The sequence below is a fragment of the Procambarus clarkii genome, chromosome 8 (assembly GCF_040958095.1).
Source record: "Procambarus clarkii isolate CNS0578487 chromosome 8, FALCON_Pclarkii_2.0, whole genome shotgun sequence".
Classification (NCBI taxonomy): domain Eukaryota; kingdom Metazoa; phylum Arthropoda; class Malacostraca; order Decapoda; family Cambaridae; genus Procambarus; species Procambarus clarkii.
In genome coordinates, this window is record NC_091157.1 from 6,193,735 (window position 1) to 6,217,262 (window position 23,528).

Sequence of the window (23,528 nt, forward strand, 5' to 3'; positions counted from 1 at the left end):
AGAGAGAGAGAGAGAGAGAGGGGGGGGGGGGGGAAGAGGGAGAGGGGGGGTTGTTAATGGTTCCCAATTCATCCTGATGATTGAATCTTACTGGATCTTGAAATTCAACAGTTTTGGCATTAATTAATGGCTTATGCGGGTAGGCAGTTCCCTGGGTTTATAAACCTATGGGTGAAGAAGCATCTCCTGGTTTATGTCCTACATTGTGACTTGTTGAGCTTGAAACAGTTGCTCCTTGTCTCCTTGTTTGTGTTGCATCTGACCTTTTGAAACTGTTGTCTGGATCAGTATCCTCCAAATTATTCAGCATTTTAAAATTGTCCACGAAATCAGCCTTGTCATGTCCGGTTTGCAGTGTTATTAGCCCTGAGGCCCCTCAACCTTTCCTGGCATGAAAGTTGACTTAGTTCTGGAAATTTTAGTTGCACGGTGCTAAACTTTCTCCAAAAAAATTGTCTTTCTGAAGACGAGGTCTCCATGCTTGGACTCAATAATCTAATTGGGGGCACACCAGAGATTTATACAGTTGAATAACTATTCATAAACTATTTGGGAACCACATGATGTAGGATTCTCTTCAGTTTAGCTCGGGTTTCTGGCCCTGCTCTCCCGTTACCACAACCCAATTTCTTTCCCTGTCCATCAACTACTCTTTGAATTTAGTGTTTTAAGGGTGGATTTGTCACCTGTATGGAAAGATGGTGTTTATTGTTCTCTAACACCTTTGAGTTTTGTCTAAACATCAGTATGGCCTCATGGGTGTTCTAGCAGCTTCTAGCTCTTCAAGAGTCCTGGTTCCTTTCTATTCCTTTTCTTCTTTATATCGTCCTTTTTTGGTGGCTCTAACAATGCCTCTGAACTTGGATTTAATCTTGAGCCTTCTAGTCCTTTACATAAATTTAGTAATACTTTCTTCAGTAGCTAATCACTTTGTCTCAATGGAGGTCACGTGGTCTCTCAATAAGGAGATGGATTACCTTGGTCCTAATACATTTAGGGTCTTTGTTGTGTGTGGATTTCATTCATAAGGTGTGATTTTTTTTGTCATTGGCAACTGGCTATCAGGTCAAAGTATCACACGTTTTCTTTGTAGCATACCACATTAATTAACTCTAATGTGTCAGCTACTAATCACCATAATTGCTAATGACATTTGCAATCATATTCACTGACTATTAATGACATCTGTAATTACAACTAATACATGTTCTCAACAATCCACAAATCACTTAGGTGTGTGTGGATTTCACTCATAAGGTGTGATTTTTTTTGTCATTGGCAACTGGCAATCAGGTCAAAGTATCACACATTTTCTTTGTAGCATACCACAATAATTAACTCTAATGTGTCAGCTACTAATCACCATAAAGTAGCCATCACAACTGCAAGAAAAATGACAGGTTGGATAACAAGAACTTTTCACACTAGAGATGCTATACCATTGATGATACTTTTCAAAACGCTTGTGCTCTCTAGAGTGGAGTACTGCTGCACAATGACAGCCCCTTTCAAAGCTGGAGAAATTGCACAAATCCAATCCACAAATCACTTAGGAAAGCCAAAGGTGACCAATGAATTTTCCCTGCATGCAGAATGATGATCAACTTGGCAAGTCAGGTGACACATGGAATATAAGCCATCAAGAACATAGTAACAACATAAGAACACTAATTACAATTGATACTTCCTCCCAAGTGTTCCAGGAATCACTCAGGACACTTAAAAGGTAACAAGCAAGATGATGGTCAACTTGGCAAGTCAGATGAAGAGTGGAATATAAGCTCTCATGAACAGAGCATCGTCAATCTAACTTCAACAGTAGTTCAGTGACAAATGGACTGAATATACAGTGGATCTTCTCCAACACCATCGTCATTCATCAGCAACGATGTATCATTTGACGAGTCTAGTTCTAACTCTCACAAAATGGTACAGTACAACCTCACCATAGAGCAGACAGCCAGATTCCGGTTATACTTGAACTACCAGCTCTCATCCTGCATTCGCGCTCTATGCTCTCACCCTCTTTCTAGCTCTCTAAACCTGGCCCTGCTCAAACTCTCTTCTATCAGCCTCGCACAAGCATCCTCGTATCAGCTATCACAACATGTCATTACAATTGCAACAAGCTCAAAAAAAAAAAAACATGGCTCTGGTAGACATCTGGAGAAAACTGATTAGGTAAGCATATTTAAGTGGGAATAAAAGTTGAGAAGTAGAAAGTGGGATAGAGAACAAATGGAAAAATATGAGCGAGATAAATATAAAATATACTGTTATGTATAGGAACAGCACAGCTGTGGTATCTGGAGACTTTTAGTATAACTCACCGTAAACACTGACAAATCTGAAAAAATCTCATTGATTATAAACAATAAGAGACCAAACTAAACTCTACTATCATGGAACTGCTTATATAGATACAAGATACATGTATACAAGATCTATTCATCATTTAGTGAAATTAATGAGTGACTAAGATTAAAAACTTTGCATCATATGGGAAAATAAATATATACTGTTGTTAATACCTTTTATTATATTTTGTAATACCATTACGTAGTTAGTTGAAATGGAAATAATCTGTTCCCTCCCTGAGCTGCAGTGAAGCCAGATTCTCCTCAAACACACCATTTGTCAGCTCCTGAAAATTATATTATACTCAAAAATGGATTATGGCCAGTGTACATATTTTTGATGATTGAGGGTGATATATCCATCCCACCACCACAGTACTGTATACTGTATCTCATGCACAAAATTTGGTGAAATAATCATAAAATAAATACTTTGTACAGTAGTAGTGACACCCCAAAAATCTGGAACATAATATAGTACTGTATAATCAAATTTCTTTAAATTCTTTGCTAATAAATTTTGTTTTCAAAATCTAAAAAAGAGATACTGCTATTTCACTTAAATTACTGGGAAAGCATCTTGCGGCTCCCTGAAGTTATGCACCGAGATGGTTCCCATCTACCAGGTCACATCAGCCGTGGAGTTCCTTAGGCCTACAGGGGATCAGTGCCAGATTCTGGCCACCTCACAGAGGCATAGGAAGCAGTGACATTTTGCCTACCTCACCAGGGAAGGCTTTCAGAAAGTCAGAGTCTAAACATAAACAAACCACTGCTAGGTTCAAAATAGACTGAAGCCTCAAAATCTACCTATTAAACTCCCCCAACTATGTAAAAAAACAATCGAATCTCTTGAAAGCAGTGTGAGCTAGCTCACCCCACGTATCTCACTGGAGGTTCTGAGGCTTTGTTTTCTATGAACTTTCCAGTTGTCTGTAAAGCTTTGCTGATTTCCTAGAGGCTCCTTCTGGTGAAATGGCAGGTTTTCATCACCTTCCTGTGCCTCTGTGAGGGGGCCAGGCTCTGGATCTTATCCCCAGTAGGCTAAACAGATCTTTCTCAACTGATATGACCCTTTAGTATGAAGCTATTTCAGCAAGATAGTTTCAGAGAACCATCAAAGCTCCTCCAGAAATAGGCATTTCGTTACATTCAATGATGTTGTTTTTAGCAGCAACAAGCCTCTAATCTAGACTGAGATAACTGATGCTAAATGATGCAACCTTACATCAATTTCTGCATTCATGGTGAAAATAATTATTAGATTTTACAAAACTATGAAGAAAATGTGACATCCGTATGTTAACAGTACTGGAACAAAAATAAACTTACCATTTTCATGCAGATTATTAATGGTGGTTTAGCTTCTTTGAAGTGAATAATTGGTACTTTTGGTTTCAACTTTTGCCAAGACTCTTCATATGTGTAAAATGACCCTATCTTATTGACATCCACATCACAAAACGCAGTCACCTTTTTTTGACTATCTGTCAAGAGGGATCTATAGAACTTGCGTCCCTGCTTTCCAGCATTCCATATTGTAAAAGATTGCCAGGAACGTAGCACTCGTTCTTCTATTTCTTTTACTCTTAAATCCCAAATAGTTTGCCTGTAATGTAATACAATAATTATGATTCTCAAAGGCATGCTACAGCCTACAGGAGTACAATCCTTATGTAGTATCATATATGCTGGCATACAAGTCGATCCGGCACATAGGTCAACCCTTAAAATTTTGAGTTGTAATTCAGGTTTAGGCTTATATTTGCCAAATTATATGACCCCCCCCAAAAAAAATAAGGCAGTACACTTCCCCTGCCCTACTATGTCAGTCTCGTGCCTCTGCTAAACCATTTCCCAAGAATGTTTTGTTGCTGTTACTCATAGGTTACACAAATAAACATGCATTATGTAGCAGAAACACAATAGTATTAAAAGCTTATTACAGAAATACTGGTAATATAGAATGGTAATATTAAATACCAATACTTCTGAAACAAGTTGAATGAGAAAGTGGAGGCCAAACCATCAGTAGTTTCAAAGCATTATATATCAGAGTGCTGGAAAGACGGGGACACTATGAGTGTAGTTTTCATCCTGTAACTACACTGGGGTAAACACACATACACACACACATAATTATCATGTAATTACACTTAGGTAATTACACACACAAATGGCACGAGGGGCCTCGTGGCTGAATGGACTGAGCTCGGGGGTCATAGTCCTATCCTACATAGTCATAGTTTGATTCTCGGCCGAGGTAGAAACAAATGGAAAGAGTTTATTTTACCCTGATGCCCCTGTTCACCCAGCAGTAAATAGGTACCTGGGAGTTAGACAGCTGCTAGTAGATATAATCAAGTAAAAATAATTGTTTTGAAAGGCGGGGTCCAAGAGCTAATGGCTCGATTCTGCAGACACAAATAATAAAAACGCACACACACAAATATACAGTACTCATAATAAAACCTTGGTTCTATTCCCATCCAGAGTTACCTTTAGGTTACTTTGAGGTGATTTCGAGGCTCATTGACCAGGCCATTTGGAATTGTCAAGTATTTAAACAATACAGCCTGGGGGGATCATTCAGGCTTATCATTTCATACTGTATGTTCCATGGCTTAATCCTGGACTAGATGAAATAGTTGACCACATAACCTGAATGCATTCAGGCATGGGGTTGAATGAGTTGATAAAAACTTTCCCTTGCTTTTGTGGTGTGGTGGTACAGCTCATAGCTTTGCATCACACGAGTGGAAGTTTTTGTCCAAAGTCCAAACCCAGGCGTTCAGGCTTTTCAAGTACTGTACAGTACTGTACTGTATATAGATAAAGATGTCCCAATAAAATGAATACACCCTTTGAATAATTATAGCACTACCTAATTAACTCCCTGTAACCTACCTTACCCTTATAATGTCAACTCATGTCTGTTATTTTTAAACAATGCTGTTTGTCGACCAAATTGTATTTTTGCTGTTTTTCTGCCATATTCCCCCTCTTTTATTTTTATATTGTCTCAACACATTTTATACTTTAATCTCAATCAGTGTTATGTTTTAGTCTTTAGTGTTTTTCCTGCACGAAACGCTTTGTGTAATAGTGGCTTTAGGCATTGTATGTACTAGCTCTATCTATAAATTCAGCAATATTTGTATCACCCCTTGTATGTATGTATTTTACCTGAATAAACATTTGAATTTTTTATAAAGCCAGGAGGGGGAGAGAGAGAGAGAGAGAGAGGGGAGGGGAAGGGGGATTCAAACTCCCACCACTCAGGATCACCCCTGATATACATCATACTATAACCACTACACCAATAATTGTCTCGTCTCACCCCTATACCCCAATGTTTCTTCATTTCTAATTGTTATAGTCTTAAAACATTCACTCTGCACATTTGTCAGCAATTCCCCCCTTCCTTCTCATCTTTCACTCCAGTTAACTCCTCGTGTCCCCAATAATTAATTTTTCGTACAAAATCCTTATTCAAATTTCTTCCAAACACCTCATACTTTACCTTTTCTTCTCTGTCTCAGCTCATTCTGTAGTAATATTTTCCATGCATCTATTTACTTCTTAATAATCTTAGTTAATCTTAGTTAATCTTAATCTTAGCTACCTATGTGCTTTAATATACTGTACCTACAATTTTCTCTCATCTTCTTTTTTTCATTTCATGTAACTGTTATCATTTTTTTGTCTATAAATTTTGCAAGTATTTACCGCCTTAAAATTTTCTTAGATTAAGGACCTGCCCGAAACGCTGCGCGTGCTAGTGGCTTTACAAGACTGTAATTACCATATTTGTATCCTCACATTCCTTATGTACATTCTTGTATATGCATAAATAAATAAATAAATAAATAAATAAATAAATAGCTTCTGTGATATTTTCATTGAACTATGCAGCACCTCTCTTCCCTTTGTTACCAACTAATAACCACATATATTCAACATTTGTTATCATTTCATCATAAAATATATTCATGCAATATTATATGAATAATGCAGTGAATACTGACTCGTGAATTGAAAATGTTACTGCTTTAGGATGGTATCTATATATAAGAAGTTCTTCATCATGGCGTATCACTTGACCTCCTTTTTGCAAATGGGTAAAGAAGAAAATAAGATCTTCTGGAGTTCCTGCTCCTGCTTCACTAAATCCTTCAACTCTGAAAATAAATAAGCATATAAAACAAATTCCCATATCTCATTACATTATATCTATTAACACAGTATTGCAAAAAATAAGACACCCTAATATTAGGTGGCATCCATAAATATATACGAGATTTCAATTTGAATAAAGTGTCATACATTTGGTGTGACCAAGATGAGGAAAAAGGAAAAAGAAATTAAGGAAAAAGGTGTGCAGTACCCTGATGGTGTGCAGACGTAAATAATAAGACAACTACTTCACGGCTTGGTGGTTCATCAGTTTCAGGAGTTCATGGTCTAGTTTTCTATGCTTTGTTTACCTTGCTGATGTTATGATTTGATTCACCCACCTCTCTAGTGGTCTTTTCTTGGTTAGGGTGATCTATGAGCCCCTATGCCTTCTACCTCTTTAGAGGGGGTGGGGCCAAGTTTTGGCCTCTTGTCCATGATATGCATAAAATGACTTGCAAAGACCTTTCAAGCATTGCTTTGGTTGGAGTTATCCAGGTAACTAACACCAAGGAGCCCCAAGGACCCACCACAAAGAAATATTTTATTACCTTCAACATTAGATTTTTGTTTAAGTAATACTCTCTCTAGTATTACTAGTAATACTCTCTAGTAATAACTCTCTACATATTGCTATGTATTGCTATTTTAAGTATCTGGGCTACCCAAGCTCCAAACTATATATTGAGCTTAACTGTGTTATTATTTTCTTATCATTGGGAGAGGCTCTCATACAGTAAGAATTTCAACAATTTCTACCACTCCTACCTGTCAAATACAGAGCGATGGATAAACCACGTTGGCATGATAACTGTTGGGCCATTTGATGTATATATTTGTTGAGTAAGCTGTGCAGCAGTCAAGCCATTTGCCCACTTGGTGTAACGTGAAGTTGAGTCTGGAGGCTCGCGTCTAAATCTGCTTCCAACAATCTAAAGATCAAACATCAATTACTATATATACTGAATATAAATATAGCAATTAAAAATTACTTGCATTACCTTACCTATATCCTCATTTATCAAATACAGTAAACATGATGTGATCTTGGAACAGGCACAGTTTTCGAATCAAACAAAACTAGTTTAGGCAAGATTAGATTGTGTTCTAAAAAAACAGTGTTGAATGTAATGAAATGCCAGTTTCTGAGTGAGCCCCAGAAATGTCCTGAAGTTACATACTGATACTGATATATCATACTGATAAACATACTGATATAGTGCTATCCTCTTTGGGGTCATCAATCACAGAGTTCTTGTTGTCTATCGTGGACCAGAGCCAGAACCTGGCCCCCTCAGAGAGGCGCAGGGAGCAATGGCCTATGAATACTTTAAATGTAAATATCATACTTGCCATTGATGAGGAAACACTCCCAGAAAAATAGGAGCACTGTTCACCACTGTTCATGGATCATATGTATGTACTCTTGCATAAATCAAATATTATTATTTTATTTGTATATATATACAAGAGTTCTTACATTCTTGTAAAGCTACTAGCATGCACAGCATTTCGGGCAGGTCCTTAATCTTAATTTTTCCCTGGAATACGACCTGCCAAATCATTTAACCACTAGGTACTTGTTCACTGCTAAGTGAACAGAGGCATACAGTTAGGGACTGGCGCCAAGTCAATCCTCCCAGGCCAAAATACAAACCAAGGCCTAAATTGCTTGCGAAGCAATTGTGCGCCTGGGCGAGTGTCTTACCACTGCACCACAGTTGATTATTATTATTACTCTATTATTATGACACCACCAAATTAAAAATGCCATGCAAATTAAAGGGTTTTAAATTAAGGAATGACCTCACAAATGCAATCGAATTCTCTATTTCTCTTAACCCAATTATAGAGAACCAATGAAATACCTAATTAATATCATGGAGGCATTTATATATTGTATCTGCCTTTCTGAGTACAGTACAGTACAGTAAATCTCACACATTTCTTCATTCTAATTCAGAAAATTTGTGTTTGCCGTTATTGTAAAAATTAATACTGTAAGTGTACTTTTATTATAGTTACCACTAAAGCTACAGAATCTATATGTGGCCAATATAATTCATCAATGTTTTAATTTAGAAAATGTATACAGTTTCCTAAATTTCTTTAAATATTGATGTACAAGTTAGCTTGCATCTACAATATTATTAATTATTACCATTCAATTTAAAACTAAATACACTCAGTATCTTTAGTTATGCTGAAAACACTGTGTAATTAGCAGTTTTAAAAAATATACAAACATTCTATCTACTAAGTAACCACTGTAACCTGATCCTCTGTATTGTTAATAAATTAAATATTAACACATATTATAATTATTATTATAAATTTATAAAACTTGATCAACTTATTTTTTTCACAAAATTACAAAGAAAATGAGAATGTGATTTGATTTTTATGCATTAAAATATAAAAACATCAATATACTGTATCATATATATAGTTAAAAAAAGACTACTACAGTACTCACAGCATCACGATTATGAAATGCAATCTCATACTGCTTTTGTAATCGTGTTGGTAACATAACATCATCCTGCAAGAGCAAATAATCCTTTATCCAGTGCGATAATCTCCCTGTAACACCAAGACAGGGAGACATACAAAGTATATGGTTATCATTACATAGATATATAATAATACAGTCAGAGGTATTAGTTGCCTCTGAGGAATCCAAACTAATTACTGGACAGCTGATCATCTATCAAGAATAAAAGTTTATTTAAAATTATCCTCTCCATCAATTTAAAAAAAAATGAGGTTAAAGACACAGGTCTGTACTCTCCATTGGCTTTAGGGATGATCATAGCTTTTTCCCCATTTATTAGGAATACTACCCTCTTTGTGATTAATATTGAAGAGCTCTTCTCCATAACGGATAATTCGTTAAGTACAGTATCTAGTGACTCTCTCAGTGACAAGTGAGTATTTAGTGATACCTGCTTGATAGGGTTCTAGGAGTTCTTCTATTCCCCAAGCCTGGCCTGAGGCCAGGCTCGACTTGTGAGTTTGGTCCACCAGGCTGTTGCTTGGAGCGGCCCGCAGGCCCACATACCCACCACAGCCCGGCTGATCTGGAATTTATCTTAGAAAACAGTCCAGTTTTCTCTTGAAGATGTCCACAGTTGTTCCGGCAATATTTCTTATAGTCGCTTAGCGACAACTGTTGTGGATTGTATCCTGGGGAAGGGTAGTCATTGTCCCAGGGAGACTGCCATAAGTTGAACCTGCTTTCTGTCCCCCCATCAATGGGAAATTAAACTTGCTGCCATATTATGGCCTCTTAGTTGTGCAGTCAGCACCTATGCATTGTGAATAGTCGCCAAGATATCCAAAAAGTAAAAAAAAAAAGACCGACTTAACAACAGTAAGAACTCTTTTTTTTTTTTTTTTTTTTTAAATCCTGATGGGTATATAACTTAATATGAGTGACTAAAAGCTTTCTGCTAAACTTTACAGTGTTAAAAATATCAGTAGTGTCTTACCGAATCAAGAAAGCAGAGGAACTTGCCACGGCTTTGTTGAACAGCCTTATTCTTAGCATATCCAACTATGGGAAAAGATAATTATATATTTATTAAACGTTTGAAATTTAATATGAAATAATAAAGAGGAAACATGTCTATTATAATGAAATTATAAAGAGGAAAGATATCCATTGCTATGAAAATATAAGAAAATCAGGGGTTGAACTTATGAAAATCATCTTCCGAGTGGATTGTTTTTCCACTTCCTCAGGTATTTGATATGCTGTGTATATAAAAAGGAACATGAACAGTTAGTTCTTTGATGTGGATGGAGTTTACCAAATACTGTAAATGCTATACATGTATTTTTAAATACTCTATGTCAAATAATAATCAAATTTCATATACTGTTCAGTAATAAATAATGATTCATACCTCCCTTGGGTTTTTCATTATTTTCCTTGCCAAGAGTAATAACATATCCTTGATCTTCAAACTTAGTAAACCAGTCTCGCACAATGTCCTCAGAAGTGTCCGAGCACGAGTCCAGGAACAAGGACACTTCTACAGTGAGTGTGTGCTGCTGCTCCAACACAGATGACAAACATTCCTCAAGCCATGGAGCAGCATTATGAACTGGTATAATAACAGACTGAAAAAATAATACACTTGTGTTAATTGTTTATCATACACTGTAATACACTGTAGTGAATTGTATTTAACTATTATGCTAACATTTAACATACAGTATATACCTATGAGTGACAATATCCAAAGAGATTGACGGATTTTGATATTCATTTAATATAGTTTGGTTACAGTAATTGGATGTTAGAAATGGTACAACGGTGCTGTGACAGGTTGAGACTAGGATGCTTGTTATGTGCTACTGGTGGAGTTACTATTGAAGGAATATTAAAGTTAATAATAATAACTAAAAGCAATAAACAGTACTAAGTTTTTTCATAGTATATATATTTCATAATTTTCAAACTAAAAATTCGATAGCAATAGTACTTACTACATCAATGTTCATTATGACAAGTAGCACCCCTGAAAAAAAGAAATGATACAAATTTATTTCATTTCAATAGAAACTTATGCAGTATCTTGTTACATCATAGTTAACATTTGATGTAGATTAATGAGCACAAAGTTAAAAGCCGAATATACATACCCAGACTATATATCCATGTACTGTACAGTATTTATTTGATAAAAATTACATTGACTAATCTTTAACAATCAAGGTATTTAATAGAAAATAAGCTTACTTATATCATTTTAGGGATGTAACCTCTTGGCAAAGTGTATCATCGAATACCAGATATTTTAAAAACAAGTTAAATTAATTTCACGTAATGTGTCAAGGTGAAATACTTCATATAAACAGAAAATATTATGTGGTAAGCCGTGCGCGCAATTTGAATTTGGCGGGTCTGTGCGCGCCACCATCTTGGCTAGTGGACGGTTCCTTTCCGCGAAGACCAACACTCCTTCATGCCACGCTACACAATTCTTTCTCTCTACTTATCTTTTCTTCTGAAATTCAGGTGAGTTGTATACTTTATTCCACGAGCTTCCCGTATATAGTGCTCATGTGGGATCAATTGCACAAGAACCGAAAAGCCAGGTACTTGATGCAATGTCCTCCCCCCAAGCATTTGTTTACACACCAAAGTCATGATATTTACCCACCTGCAGGGAGCTTCTCTCTATATATATATGCTATCCTTGCCACTGTTGATGACACTATGGTGTTATATCGAGGCGTGGTTATGTGCTAGAGGCAGCCAGGAGGTCAATGATGGGGTATAAGAGGCAGAGGCCTCCCCACTCCGCCTGTCACCTCGACTAACTCAACAGTTCTCTTCCTGTCTCAATATTTCCTCCCTATTCTTCCCCAACTGCCCATAACACTACCCACAGTTACTCCTATGGCCAAAATTATTACCAAGCTTTGAGTTGAGGAGCTAGTTAATGAGAAAACTAAAAATGTCTCCCGTGGGCACTGATGAATTGGATGGCAGAGTAGTTAAGCAGTTCATCAAGAGATGAGTTTAATAAACGTCACCTCGGGCTATATAGACAGCTCTTATCCTCTAAAAGTTAGTAGAATAGGTTATATTCTGTGCCACAAACCCCTATGGAAGCCCAGCTCTTCATTACAAACTTTCACTAGAAATTTTGCCAGTTTCCAGCTATGAAAAATTTCCCTAAGTGGAAACGAGTAGTATTTACCTGCCATTTAGATTGGTAAATGCATTCCTGACTCTTAACTAGGGATTCTGGGCGAAAGAGAAAAATGGATGGGGGGGGGGGGTACGTTTCCTATCACCTAATGCATCTGTTCACCTAGTGTCAACTAGGTACCTGGGAGTTAGGCAACAGGTGTGGGGTTGCATCCTGGGTAAGGTCAGTACTGTAGTTCAACCTTGGGGGACCTCGATTTAAGCCTAAAAGTATATATATTAAGTGTATATATACACATAGTTTTTATGTACAATTATATTCATACAGTGTATATAATTTTATCTATCTAATCTGGATAATCTTATCTGATAATTATACAAAAATAATTAATTATACACACACACACTTCCAAGCCCCAACAAAATGATTTAAAATTCACAATCAATTTCTTCACCACTGTTATACCTATAAACTATATTTGGTTTAGGCCCAAATATATAGTTGGGTTTTTGCCCAAAATGCTGTGCATACCAGTGGCTTTAGGCATAGTATGTACTAGCTCTATCTTTAAATACAACATTATTTGTATAACTCATCTTGTATGTAAGTACTTTTACCTGAATAAACATTTGATTTGATAGCTGAGTGGACAGCGCTTCGGATTCGTAGTCCTGAGGTTCCGGGTTCGATCCCCGGTGGAGGCGGAAACAAATGGGCAGTTTTTTTTACCCTGATGTCCCTGTTCATCTAGCAGTAAATAGGTATCTGGGAGTTAAACAGCTGTTACGAGCTGCTTCCTGGGTGTGTGTGTGTGTGTAACAAAAAGGAGGCCTGGTTGAAGACCGGGCCGTGGGGACGCCAAGTCCCAAAATCATCTCAAGATAACCTCAAGATTTGTCCTTATGGTTTTTTTTCTAGCTAGACTTACTCAAAGGAGGATTTGTGCAACTCCTTTAATATAGTGTATATTTTTTAAAATTAGTTAAAAAAAAATTATGCCACTATTATCTGTATAGGGAAGCACTCAGATTGTTCCATTCAATTTTTTATCTTTGTATATTGGAGGTCATTTAAGTCCTTTTAGGTAATTTTATGGGTTATTTCAATACCCTTAGTTACCTGAAGGCTGCCATCCATCTAGTGGTTTTGATGGGGACAGGAAGCTGACAGCTTGCCAAAGGTCCCCCTTGTCTCCTGAGGACTTTCTCGAACTGGATTTTCAACTGCAGTACAGTACTGTAATGTCTTGGCATTTATGGCTTCAGCAGATAGGTGGTTCTGTAGATTTATAACCCAGTGGGTGATATTCTATCCTACATTGTGGCTTGTTGAGCCTGAACCTGTTGCCCATTGTTCATGTTGCATTGGACATTTTAAGGAAGTGGTCTGGATTAATATCCTCCAATTTCTTCAGTATTTTAAAGGTTTTGACAAAATCAGTGTTGTCATATCTGGTTTGCAGTGTTGTTAGTCCTATGGTCCTCATCAGTTCCTGATATGAGAGTCGACGTAGTTCTGGGATGATTTTTGTCACTGTGTTGAACTTTCTCCAAAGCAAATATGTCCTTCTGAAGATGTCTCCATGCTTAAGATACAGTAGTCCAAATGGGAGTGCACCAGAGATTTGTACCGTTGAATACAGTAGCTACTTTCTTTCCCTAGTCTTTTTTTTTTTTTTTTTTTTTTTTTTTTTTTTTTTTTTTTTTTTTTTTTGAGATATATACTAGAGTTGTTACATTCTTGTACAGCCACTAGTACGCGTAGCGTTTCGGGCAGGTCCCTGGAATACGATCCCCTGCCGCGAAGAATCGTTTTTTCATCCAAGTACACATTTTACTGTTGCGTTAAACAGAGGCTACAGTTAAGGAATTGCGCCCAGTAAATCCTCCCCGGCCAGGATACGAACCCATGACATAGCGCTCGCAGAACGCCAGGCGAGTGTCTTACCACTACACCACGGAGACTGCTGTGCAGTAGTCAAAGGGTTATTTGACTACTTTATTCCTAGGGTTCATTAAAATAAATACAGTTTCAGTTTTGAGTTTTAAATTAGGAGTATAGTACAATACTACTTGTAGAATAATAATAATAATAATAATAATAATAATAATAATAATAATAATAATAATTAATGAGAAAATCAGTAGGAGCCATGATGAGGCTTCAAACCTATGTATTGGGTACTCACAATGCCTTAGACCACTACACCACGACATAGTAAAAGGATCCAGCTCATTGAATCTTATTTTTTAAGGTAGGCCCCTGACCCCAAAATGGTGTAAATAAACCAGGCCCATTTAAAATCTTGGATATAATGGTTTAATTAAAAAAAAAATTGCGGTGATCTGTCGTGGAACAACTTCATTGAAGAAAATAATAGTAATTATCCAGACCTTGTGAAGGGGCCCCCATAACAATTCAAGTTTCAGGGTCCCACAAATTGTAGGTCCACCACTGCCAGTACCATTTCACGAGTTTTCTCGTGCCTTTCACATCCGGTAGCCTCATGCTCCCAAGCTGTCTTGGTCTCTTGATACAGTTTTGGTGTTTATTTCCTTCTTATAATAATAATAATAATAATAATTTTTATTTAGGTAAGGTACATACATAAAGAGATTTTACAAAGTTTGTTGGCTTTATAGATAGAGCTAGTACATACAATGCCTAAAGCCACTATTACGCAAAGCGTTTCGGGCAGGAAAAACATTAATGACTAAAGCTTAAAACTAATGGGTAAAAAGAATAAAATGTGTTGAGAACAAAAAAAAAATAGAGGTAAAAGAGGGGGGAACATTGTTGAAAAAGCAGCACAAATACAATTACAAATTATTACAGAAAATTACATTCAAACAGCGTTGATTTGAAAAACAAAAAAAAAACAAAAAAAACATACATGGGTTGACAACAGAGGGGTAAGGTAGGTTACAGGGAATTTATTAGGTATAGCTTCGTTTTTAACTTAAACTGGTTGAGAGAGGTACAGTCTTTAACATGGTTGGGAAGGTCATTCCACATTCTGGGCCCCTTGATTTGTAGAGCATTTCTGGTTTGATTAAGTCGTACTCTAGGAATATCAAAACTGTATTTATTTCTGGTGTGGTGCTCATGGGTTATGTTACAACCTTCTATGAAGCTTTTGAGATCAGGATTGGCATTATAGTTTAGCGTTTTATATATGTATAATACACATGAGAGAATGTGCAGTGACTTAATGTCTAACATATTCAGAGATTTGAGTAGGGGTACCGAGTGATGTCTGGGGCCAGAATTGGATATTGTCCTAATAGCAGCTTTGTGGTTTCAGGTTCTTCAGGTTCAGTTGCTCTTCACTTCCAACTGTCAGATGGGGGAACTTCTTACTCTCCTTTGGGAGCATAGGTTCTGATCTTCCAGCCTTGATAGGCAGTTTCTTTGTTGCCTTCTCCCTCTTTTCTGGTGAAGAATGAGATGGTTCACTTTTGGAGAGGTCCTTTGATTGCTGTTCCAGTTGCAGCAGTTCATCACTACCTTAGCACCATCTGCACTGCTTCAGTATACATGCTGTTTGTTGATCCAGTTTCTATGGTTCCCTGTTCCAATAGCTTATTTATCCCCAGGTTGTCTGTGGTGTCATTAGGTCTAGCCAGCCTGTGGGCTACCATCAGGCCCATGATGTTCACATGTTTGCAGCTTTGTCCTCTGTGTTTTCATGTCATGGGCTGTTATTCGGCCTCAGAGGAATAGGAGGTTTACCAGGGTTCAGTCATTGTGCTACTTGGGCAGTGCCTCTGGTTCCCCATTGTGCTTGTGTTGCCCTGGGTTGGGTTTCCTATCCCAGCAACTTTTCTTTATGGAAACCGGGAGCTCCCAGTGGTGCTGCCACCTGTTGGTAGCCTGCCATAACTAGAGGGGGGGGGGGGATTTGACCTATCTTCTGAGTTAATTGTTTCAGTTTGTTTCTTTCTATGAACCTTAAAATTGTCTGTATTGATTCGCTTACTTTCTGGATGTTTTCTCTGTGTAGGTGATGGCAACAATTCACTGCTCCTTGTGTCTCAGTGAAAGGATGGAAAGGATGGAGGGGCAGGTTCTGGCTCTGATCCCAAGTATGCCATACAAGATTCCTAAGTCTGATGTGACTAATTTAGGGGAAAGAACTCGGTGAGAAAATTTCAGGAAGCCACTGAGGCCCTATCAGAAAAAGGTATTTCATTATACTGTACATGTATTCAATGCTATTTTTTTTTAATGAAGTATTGGAGGAGGATAAAAAAGGAGGCCTGGTCAAGGACCGGGCCACAGGAACACAAAGCCCCGAAATCATCGAGAGATAACCTCAAGAACTGACTGAAATTTTACTGATACTGATACAGTATTGCAAATTTTTTTCATAAGTACTAATGATTCTGATATATCAGTACATTTTAATGTATAATATTAACTAGTTTTTGAGGAATCAATTTATCTAAATTAAAAAATTTGTGCAAAATTCAATAAGTAATTCTCATTTGCATTTATGTCTTGCACTCTCCACATTCCTACAAATATTTGTCACAATTATTCAGCAGTAATACATTAAATTTAAAGCAAATTTTATAGAACCATTTTGATTCCTGTTTGTATGTGAATTACTACATTCACTTCTATATTTTCTCAGGACAGTGTTATACCTATATAAGGATGTTATACCTATATAACCATTCCTACAATATTTGTCACAATTATTCAGCAGTAATAAATTAAATTTAAAGCAAATTTTATAGAACCATTTTGATTCCTGTTTGTATGTGAATTACTACATTCACTTCTATATTTTCTCAGGACAGTGTTATACCTATATAAGGATGGAGTCTGAAGAGTGTGTAGTATGTGGTGTTGGTCTACAGTGTGATGATCAACGCATCCTTGTCCTCAAGGGCTTCACTCAACATACTAGCACACCACTCAAGGAAGTTGTAGGATCTGCCCTTCAGCAGAAATTAAAAACAACAGACTTTATCTGTATAAAATGCTCTGAACTATTTAATGAGAAAGACAGGCTGCAAAAGATGACAACAGATATGGACAGTCACATTATGACCAAAATCAAAGACTCTTCTAAGAAGGTAACTGACACCCATGGCACTATATCTATTGTTGTTGGAGAGTCTTTTACTAATGAAAACATCAAAGAAGAGCTAGAAAGACAATACAAATGTTTAAAAAATGATCTTATAGATTCAAAATCTTTGGTAATGGTGACAGGAGGTACAATGGAACCACCCAAGAGTGCCCCGAAAAGGCGAAGAGGGAGACCTCCAAATATCGTGAAGAGGAAGAAGGCAACAGGTATTATTTCAGAGCCTCCACCATTGATGGTCAACCAGCGAGAAAAACGAAAACGCTCAACTAAGTTTAATACTTTCCTAGAAGTTCTAAAGGGTGAGAAAGACTTCTATATAGAAGATGAAGATGAAGAAGAACCAAAAACGAAGAAAAGAGGTGGTGGCAGAAAGAAAAAAGTAACTAATCCATGTACTGTACCAGTCAAAGAGACAATTAGAGATGATAATATTGATAAAATGTGTATTATACAAGTCACTGATTTGGATGTACAAGAAAGAGAGGTAAACATAGCTGAGAAGGATAGAGTAGATTTGGATGATGTTGTACAAGAAATACTTGGACTCGATGCCACTGTAGAAACTGCCTTAATTCATGATATTGTAAAATTTGAACATGATGGAGATCTTATTAATGTAATTGATGAAATGCATTCACAGCCAAAAGAAAGGAGGAAAAACAATGGTAACCTTAAGAGAAAATTTCATTTGTCCAATAATAAAATGGAGATCAAGGAAGAAGAAATTGAAGTAGATAACAATTGGCCTAATATTAAGTGTAAAAGTGAGCCAGGCTTAGATTATCTTAATAACCCCTCCATTGAAGTTAGTGAAATTGAAGAAGATTTAGCAGTTAGTATGCCTAGTCTTGAAGTTACCATCACCCAGAGTGAAGATAATACTCTCCGTGCTGTGATTAATGACGCAGCTGTGATTAACCTTGATGTCTTGAGTGCTATTGTACAAGAAGATTCAAGAGACACATTAGTATCTGCAATAAAGCAAGAAGATAATGGTAAAAGTGCTGTCTTACGTCAAAAGAAATATCGATGTAAACTTTGCAGCGAAACATTTTTCAATAAAGAAGCTGCACGTAAACATGCTCAAGAGAGTCACATAGAAGCTGATACAACAAAAAGTTTCAAGCATAATGGAGGAAACTTTAAATGTAGTGATTGTGATAGATCATTTCCTACGTTAAGAGGTCGTGATAGACACCACCTCCATATGCATCTGAAACACAAACCAGTCCAGTGTACAGTTTGCTTTCGAAGCTTCAATAGCTTTCGTCCAATGGAGCGTCACCTACGTGTTTATCATGACAAAGATCCTACACTCTTCTGTGACATGTGTGAAGAAGAATTTGTTATGGGAACTTCCCTCGAGCATCACAAGGAAATAATGCATCCTTATGTTGGCAAAAACAAGTTAATAAAAGTTCCCACAGGTAGTAAACCTCATGAACAGGTCAAACAAATGAGAATGTTTGAATGTCCATTTTGCAACCAAAAAATATATGGTTCTAGGGCTCTTAGATATCACCATAAAAAAATGCATAATGGGCAAGAATACACATGTAAATATTGCAAATATAAGAGTACTTGTCTTAGTACAATGCACCGACACATGGTAAGAGTTCACAAAGCTTTAAACCTAAAGTTGTACAACTGCCTCAAGTGTATGGCAGGGTATCAGGATCCTAGAGACTTGGAGGAACATTGCATCTCTGTTCATAAGACTGAGACTCTATTTCCCTGTCAACATTGTGGTGAAAGGTTTGCCTGCATGGATATGCTTCGTTTTCATCGCAAAAGTCATACAGCTTTTTCTTGCAAGTTGTGTCATTTGGGATTTATGAAGGAAGAAGCACTAGAGGATCACTTGAAAGCTATTCATACTTGTGACCCTGTTGGAAGTACTGAAAATAGTGATAGCACCAGTCAGTCAGAAAATGAAGGTATATATAAAAAATTAAGTCAGTCAGATGAAGGTTGTGCTGAGAAAAGCAAGGAAGATTCCATTCCAGCTGTTAGTTCCAAGGTGTTAGTTATTGCTAGTGATGGCACAGTGCAGGTTAGAGATGAAGGAAAAGGGGTAAATATTCCTACCCTTCCATCTGAGGATGTCACTCTTCATCTGCAACAAACTCGAGAAGGAGGACTGGAAGAAATGGACATGCTCGATCCCTTAAAGGGACAAAGAGCAAAAGATCTTCCCAAAAAGATGAACTGTCCAGTTTGCAACAAAATTCTAACCACCAAGTTTCTGAAGACGCATATGTTAAGTCATAAAGGTAATTTACCACATAAATGCCATGTATGTGATAAGGCATATGCTCAAGGAACATTGCTTAGAAAGCACATGAAGAACCGGCATTATGAAGAATTTTTGAAACTTGGTAACAAAAATCCTAAAAAACACAAAATTGGATGTGATTTTTGTCAAGAGATTTATGACAGCATATATACTTTAGAAGAACATTTGTGGTTTCACATGGATGAAAAAACATTTGAATGTACAGATTGCAAAATTAAATTTGGCATGGAAAGCAATTTGCGAGAACATTATAAAAGTCACTTTTTTAAAGAAGCTCAGCCATGCCCAGTATGTAAAAGGGAATTTAAATCAATTGGTTATTTCAATGAACATGTAGTTCGATGTCAAAAACGGTGGAAGTGTGAACAATGTGGTTTGGAGTGTGACACTCAGGAATATTATCGAAAGCACCAACGTTCTGAACATGGTGGTGAAAATGTTATTAGATATCAGTGTAATCTTTGTGAGAAGTCATTTGTTGAGCGCCACCGTTATGATGACCATATGATAACCCACTCATCAGAAAAGGCTTTCACTTGTCACATATGCCAGAAGCAATTTAAGCGCCAGAGACCTTTGAATGACCATTTGGTACGAGCACATTCTGATGGTCAGCCAGTATGTAACTATTGCCGTCAGACTTTCCGTACACAACAAGAACTGGACTTGCACAAACGAAAGCATCGTAAAGAATTTCCTTGTACAGCATGTGGCCATGTATACACATCCAAGGAAGCCCATATGAATCATGTAATGGTTCACCATTCAGAAGTAAATCATTCTTGTCATATATGTGGTCAGTCCTTTGTTAAACAGGTCAATCTGAAATCACATTTAATTACTCATTGTTCTAACACGCCCAACATATGTCATGCAGATAATTGTCATAAGATGTTCCGAACAGAGGCTTTGCTGCGAAACCATGTAGCTCGACGGCATCATGAACTTCAGTATGAATGTCCTATATGTGATCGCAAATTTAGTTTAGAATCCGATCAAATTCGTCATATGCTAACACACCAAGCTGTAGCGCCTTTACCGTGTGATGAGTGTGCTCGCACGTTCCGAAGTGAAGCACAATTAGAACGGCACCTTCTAACACACACACAGGAGAAGCCATATGAATGTGGAGTGTGCCAGCACACATCAACCACTCGACACCAGTTGCTACGTCACATTCAAGGAGATCATGGTCTTAATGATGCAGCTTCCCATCTTGTGGTTAATCGCTGGCGTTGTTCTGCATGTGGCAAAATGTTTGTAGTACAAGGTTCCTTGCTACGTCACCTTAAGGACCATTCCACGAATGGTGTTCAGGCACAGGGTCATGCTGTTAAAACGCGTTCATCACCATCTTCAGTTTCAGACATTTCAATTCCATCTGGTGTAATGGATCCTACTACAGCTACTACTACTTTCTTGGACCAAGTTTCTGCTTTAAGTTGGCAAGACCTTACTCCATTACTTCGTCTTCATGTTATGGCTGATGAAGGAACTGGTGAGGGGGAAACATCAACAGTAGCAGCAGATGTATGGCAGTGCCCTGGCTGTCTTCATGCAACACAGACAGAAGATGATATGAGAGACCATCTGGTTGGAACTCCACAGTGTCAGGAAGCTGTCATCCTACAGTTGGCTGGTGGGCTAGCTAATGCCGATGACTTGGATGATGATGGCAGTACCGAAGAACAGCAGCTTATGGATGATGAAAGAAGTGGAGCAGTTTTACAGTTGACGGGCAGTGATGGTGGAATGCAATATGTCATCGTGCAAGAAGAAGATGGATCCATACAAAGATTAAATGATAGTGGTAAGGATGATCAGCCTGTACAGGAAGGGGAAGAAGGTATGCAAGTATTAGTTAGCATGGATGACAGTTTTCAACATCTGCTTCAGCAGCCAGCACATCCAGACATTCAGATTGTTGTTGAAGATACAGCTCCTTTAAAGCAGCTGTTTGCAGAAAGCGGCAGTGAAGAGGAGCACTCTACAATAGTTCGTGCTTCTTCTACCAGTAGTCAGGACAATGTACCTGCTGACACCCCATTACTGAATGGCTCTGAGGTGCTTCTACAAACTGCTGATGGGAGATTGGTCTTGCAACAAACAGTTGGTGGTGTGACACAGTATCAGCTGGTGGAGGGTGTCCCTACAACAGGGGAGGAAGACGATTCTTCAGCCCTTCTTCCTGCCCATCCTGGGTTTATTCTGCAAGACTAAGCATAATTCTTGGCATCTCGGTATATTAGTGCTTGTATACCGACCAGTTATGTCTGATATAATAGAGAATGTACTTGAAGATTGCAAACAAAAATACAAATTGACATTGTTATTGTATAAAAATGTACATTTGAAAATTATTTAAATAAGCTTTAATTTATTCCAAACATCAATAAATCTTTTGTTGATACTGCACTGTATTGGTTTTAGTGTTAAGAATATCCTTTTATAGTTAGAATGAGGGTTGTTGAAGGGAATCAGAATCCTAGAGACTTGGAGGAACATTGCATTTCTGTTCATAAGACCGAGACTATTTCCCTGTCAACATTGTGGTGAAAGGTTTGCCTGCATAGATATGCTTCGAAAGGTGTGTAGGATGTAAAAATCATCCTGACAATGTGAATCGCAGCAAGATAGGGGTTTCATGGTGAGAGTAATAATTGAAGGAATAGCTTTAAGATATATATAATGTGATGCAATTAAAGACTTGACTGCTACATACAAGTTTAATAAACTCAGTTCACTACATGCTGTATCTGAAATACAAAAGGAAAAATATAAAACGGAATTAAAGTAATTATAATACTGAAGCACAATAAGCGCAGTTATTCGTGATAACCTTGTTACTCTGATACTTGGGTAAAAATTTTAAATGGAGGTGGGGTTTCCTCCTTTTTGCCTGTTTCATTTTTTCTTCTGTTTTAGTCGTGTTTTAATAACATTATCTTTGTGGTGGATGTAGGTGCAGAATGTTCACTAGTGAGTCCCATTCTTTAACAGCTTTTCTAATCTAATGTAGTGACTGTGGAATCTGCATCTAATGCAGCTGCTGTCATTGGATTAATGTTTAGTTTGATGCGTAGGGCTTCAGTCGCTTCACATTCCAGTAAGTAGTGCAATAGTGGCGTCTCTGCTTCTCTAGTGTATTTAGTGTATTAATAGTTAGTGTCAAATATGACACTAACTATTGGGTTTATTATATCCCAGCAGCACTTGTAACCAAGTCCGAGTTTGTGTATTCACCTAGTTGTTGTGCTTGTGGGGGTTGAGCTCTGCTCTTTCGGCCCGCCTCTCAACTGTTTCTACTACTACTACTATTTTTTTTTCCCCACACTACACACACACCAGGAAGCAGCCCATGACAGCTGACTAACTCCCAGGTACCTATTTACTGCTAGGTAACGGACATAGGGTGAAAGAAGCTCTGCCCATCATTTCTCGCCGGTGCCCAGGATCGAACCCGGGACCACAGGATCATGTGTCCAGCGTGCTGTCCACTCGGCCACCGGTTTCCCTGGAATGGCTACTGCAATGTGTCTGGATATTTTTATGTCAGGCTTGAAAGAGTAGTACCCAGTGGCTTGTTCGTACCATAAGATCGCAGTGGATCTTCCTTCCGCTACTTTGGCTCTGTGGCGACTTTTGATAGTTGGGAGTATTTTCTTCTAGATTTGCAACTTAATCTGTGAAAAACTTGGAGGTATTTTAACCTGTACAACAGGTAGTGCAGTGGCAGCTTTTGCTAGCGAGTCTGCCTTTTCATTACCATCTACGTCAATGTAACTTGGTATCCAATTTAGGGCGATTGACAGCTGTAGATTATGGGCTTCTTTTCTTATATGTTGGATTTCTGTGAGGAGGGATCGTCCCTAGTCCCTCCCTTCTCAGCATTTAAAAAGGCATTAATTCCCCTCACCTCGCCCTTCTGTTTT

At 37.7% G+C, this 23,528-nt stretch overlaps 2 protein-coding genes across 4 annotated transcripts; one reads left to right on the top strand and one right to left on the bottom strand.

The window, feature by feature from the left end:
• Positions 1–2,519: 2,519 nt before the first annotated feature.
• On the bottom strand, positions 2,520–12,168 carry LOC123759601 (queuosine-tRNA galactosyltransferase). Its single transcript, XM_045744716.2, has 9 exons — positions 11,705–12,168; positions 11,028–11,059; positions 10,442–10,658; positions 10,025–10,089; positions 9,010–9,075; positions 7,302–7,465; positions 6,386–6,538; positions 3,690–3,966; positions 2,520–2,644 (listed from the first exon to the last, which is right to left on the bottom strand). The coding sequence occupies exons 2-9, from the start codon at positions 11,040–11,042 to the stop codon at positions 2,564–2,566; spliced, it is 1,038 nt and encodes a 345-aa protein (XP_045600672.2). The 5' UTR covers positions 11,043–11,059; positions 11,705–12,168; the 3' UTR covers positions 2,520–2,563.
• Positions 11,353–22,011, top strand: LOC123759599 (zinc finger protein 91). 3 transcript variants are annotated; one of them, XM_069316633.1, is made up of 3 exons: positions 11,469–11,559; positions 16,203–16,382; positions 17,000–22,011. In XM_069316633.1, exon 3 carries the CDS (start codon positions 17,023–17,025, stop codon positions 21,814–21,816), a length of 4,794 nt encoding a protein of 1,597 aa, XP_069172734.1. In that variant the 5' UTR covers positions 11,469–11,559; positions 16,203–16,382; positions 17,000–17,022; the 3' UTR covers positions 21,817–22,011. The 3 variants fall into 3 exon arrangements, with proteins under 3 accessions (XP_069172730.1, XP_045600667.2, XP_069172734.1); XM_069316629.1 differs by lacking the exon at positions 16,203–16,382 and having other exon boundaries at positions 11,353–11,559; positions 17,005–22,011; XM_045744711.2 differs by lacking the exon at positions 16,203–16,382 and having other exon boundaries at positions 11,448–11,559.
• The last annotated feature ends 1,517 nt before the right edge of the window (positions 22,012–23,528 follow it).

What these genes read in the sequence shown, in the direction of transcription:
- LOC123759601 (XM_045744716.2), bottom strand. An exon ending in TCCTCTGCTTTCTTGATTCG is followed by an intron (nt 9,076 to 10,024) that starts GTAAGACACTAC and finishes TTGCTCTTGCAG; the next exon opens with GATGATGTTATGTTACCAAC. An exon ending in CATCGCTCTGTATTTGACAG is followed by an intron (nt 6,539 to 7,301) that starts GTAGGAGTGGTA and finishes ATTTATTTTCAG; the next exon opens with AGTTGAAGGATTTAGTGAAG.
- LOC123759599 (XM_069316629.1), top strand. Translation starts at nt 11,368, where the DNA reads ATGTGTCAAGGTGAAATACTTCATATAAACAGAAAATATTATGTGGTA. An exon ending in TCTTTTCTTCTGAAATTCAG is followed by an intron (nt 11,560 to 17,004) that starts GTGAGTTGTATA and finishes TTCTCAGGACAG; the next exon opens with TGTTATACCTATATAAGGAT.